Below are 3,111 nucleotides of genomic sequence, written 5' to 3' on the forward strand. Positions count from 1 at the left end.
CCGGGGGGGCTGTGGGAGGGTGGGAGCCCCGTCCGGGGGGGCTGTGGCGGGCGGGAGCCCCGTCCGGGGGGGCTGTGGCGGGCGGGAGCCCCGTCCGGGGGGGCTGTGGCGGGCGGGAGCTCACTGAGGTTGCAGCGCGTGCAGGTCTTGCACGGCTTGGCGCTGACGGCGTCGTTGTAGTATCCGGGCTCACACGGGCGGCACACGGAGTTCTGGGTGCGGCTGCAGCGGCTCACCATCCCGTAGCCTGCAGCAGAGGCCACCACATTAGGCAGCTGTGAGGCCCCCTCAGCCCCAGGCCTGCGCCCATGGACTCGCCAGGCGTGTCCTCTGCCGGGTTTGGCCGGCCCCTTGCCCGCCCCCTCCCCAGGACCAGCCTCCCGGCTGGCCCATCCCAGACGGGGCCCAGAGCCGACCCCACGCCGTGTGGCACCCTCCCAAGGCCGGGCCTCACCTGGCCTGCACTCGTCACAGCACCGGTCGCCGCTGGGGTAGGTGTCCCCGACGCAGTGGAGCCCCGCGGCACTCAGCGCCAGGCCCAGGAGGAGCAGAGCCGCCTCCCAGGGCCCCGGTCGTCGCCCCACGCACATCCTGGCCTCCGCTCTCGCCAAAGTCTGGGTTTTTCCTTGCGGGTTTGTGGCTATAAGGACTGTGGAGGAGGGGAGGGGAGGGGAAGAGGGCAGAGGAAGGGGAGGAGGAAGGCGGCAGGCCCGCCGGGGACCCCGTTGGCTTCTTCTGCCTTCTGCCCTCTTCTGCCCAAGACCACCACGTTCAGACCCCAGGGCACAGTCGGGCCTGGCCTGTGGCCTAACCCTCAGCAAAAAGGTCGATGGAGCACACGGGTCAACAGGCAGCACTGAGCCAGGAGAGAGGCTCCCTCAGTCTGGACCTTTGGGGCTGTGGCATTGTCTGGGCACTACAGCATGTGACCCATTGAGTGCCCAAGACTAGCTCTGAGCAGCAGTGGCCATGGCCATGATGACACAGACACCCTGGCCTGGGATGACCCGCCTGTAATCCCAGCACTTTGGGAGGCTGAGGCCAGTGGATCACCTGAGGTCAGGAGCTCGAGACCATCCTGGCCAACACGGTGAAACCCCGTCTCTACTAAAACTACAAAAATTACCAGGCGTGATGGCGGGCGCCTGTAATCCCAACGACGCGGAGGCTGAGGCAAGATAACTACTTGAACCAGGGAGGCGGAGGTTGCAAAGCCAAGATTTGTCTAGGTGACAGAGCAAGACTCCGTCTCAAAAAAGAAGAAAAGACACCCACCACCAGGGCCCACATGCAGTGAGCACAGCAGGTGCTTACAGCCAAACTGCCCGGACCTCCCTGCGTGGAAGCCCTGACCCCACGTGCCTGTGTGGATGGGTGGGTCCCGGGTGGCCTGGCATATTCGCAGGCAGGTTTCTAGGCAAACAGCTCCCCGGTTCTTGCCCAGAGGAAGGGAACGGCCTGGAGAGCCGGGGAGCAGGTGCAGGGCTGGGGGCTCTCTGGGCCCTTCTGCACCTTTCAAATAACTGTGATGAGCCGGCAATCATCCAAAGTTCATTTTTAAAGTTGCATGTGGAGAGAGGCCTCTGGGGGACGGAGCAGAGGGAAGGGGCTGGAAATCCCCACCTCTCCTAGGAGCACAGGAAGCAGCTGCCTGCCTGCGGCCCGCCTGCGGGGAAACTCCCAGCCATGGAGCCTGCAGGGCCTGGAGGGGGAGGAAGTGGAGGGAGAGGCCACCTGCCCTCACACTGAGGGTCCCTCACTCGGTCTCCCTCCCCACGTCTCCTCAAATAGGATCCTGGAAGGGCTCAGAGTACCCCAGGCCGTGTGTGTGTGTGAGCATGCCCACCCCTCAAGCGGGCAGAGGAGAAAAGTTCTGGCATTTTCTGGACAGTTCTACCCAGCGTTCACATGGGTTTCCCACTGACAGTGAGAAAAAGCTTACATTTGCAACTGGGTTCTTGGAGGCCGAGGTGAGCTGGGTGTCTTGGTGGCAACACTTCTCCCCTGGGTCCTGAGTGGCCACATCTGCCCACAGGTGTGTTGGGCAGGTCCTGTCCACCACAGAGGGTACCCACCCAGCGGGGGCTCTGCCCCTCCTGCTGGAAGCTGCCCAGGGAGGTCAGGTCTCCTTGTCCCAGGCTGAAGGTCACAGGTCCGAGGCGCTGGCAGGAGAGAGCCCCGCCACTTCCACGGAACCCGGTGTGCAGTGGCCCCAGGAGGCTGGACACCAACCCAGAGCTCAGGACCCCTGAGCTCTGCACGGCAGCCTGCAGCTTGGACCTCCCCCCAGGAGCTGGGCTCCCCACTCTGCACATGGTGTCACCGCAGCCCAGGCCAAGAGAGACCCCTGCTCCTCGGGCACCAGCCTGGAGCTGGCTGGGGCCTCTGCAGGGCCAGGTGCCGCCACACACTGAGCCGTGTCCCCGCCCTCATGCCCAGCCAGGGTGGCCTCAGCGAATACCTCCCACCTCCGGGTGCGTGGCCCTCAGCACAGGACGTCAAATGCTGCCATGATGGCCCCTGACTCGGGCCTGGGGTCACGGCTGGGGAAGGGCAGAGTCCAGGCCGCCTCCGAGCAGGACCAGGGACCTTCCTCCCGCCACCTGCCTGGGACCCAACCCAGGTGCCAGCCTGCCTTCTCGGCCCCACAGGGGCCCCTGGGCAGGGGGGCTCAGGGCAGAGGCCAGTCACAGGGGCACCAAAGGGCAGACTGAGGAGGGGGCGCTCCCGGCGTCCCCGAGCTCCGGCCTGGAGAGCCAGGACAGAGCCTGGGCCCCCAACGCCACAGACGGGATCCCCACCAGCTGTCCAACATGCCCCATGCTCTGCCCCCCTGGGGCTCGGTCTGCCCCTCCACACACCCCAGCAGTGGCCTTGCCATTCTGGAAGTTTCCTTCTCCACCCCAAACTACCCCAAGTGACTCAAAGGGGCTCTGGCTCCTGTTTTAAATGTTCAAACTCAATGAGCATGTCTGCTGCCCTGGGACCCCCGCTCACTTACACACACACACACACATACACACACACAGCACCGCCCACCTGCCCCCTGGACGCCCCGCTCACAGACACACACACACACGCAGCACCGCCCACCTGCCCCCTGGACCCCCC

The 3,111-nt window shown here is 65.3% G+C and overlaps 1 protein-coding gene across 1 annotated transcript in view; it reads right to left on the reverse strand.

Moving 5' to 3' along the window:
• TNFRSF4 (TNF receptor superfamily member 4) overlaps positions 1 to 1,074 on the reverse strand; it is a 3,513-nt gene extending 2,439 nt beyond the window's left edge. Inside the window, exons 1-2 of the mRNA XM_032273049.1 lie at positions 455 to 1,074; positions 125 to 247 (exon numbers count right to left, since the gene is read on the reverse strand). Coding sequence (XP_032128940.1) covers positions 125 to 247; positions 455 to 590 — 259 coding nt within the window. The 5' untranslated portion in view covers positions 591 to 1,074. The remainder of the gene's footprint in view (positions 1 to 124; positions 248 to 454) is intronic.
• Positions 1,075 to 3,111: the final 2,037 nt, after the last annotated feature.

This window comes from Sapajus apella, unplaced genomic scaffold (genome assembly GCF_009761245.1).
Source record: "Sapajus apella isolate SASKATOON/1434 unplaced genomic scaffold, GSC_monkey_1.0 scaffold1715, whole genome shotgun sequence".
Taxonomy (NCBI): domain Eukaryota; kingdom Metazoa; phylum Chordata; class Mammalia; order Primates; family Cebidae; genus Sapajus; species Sapajus apella.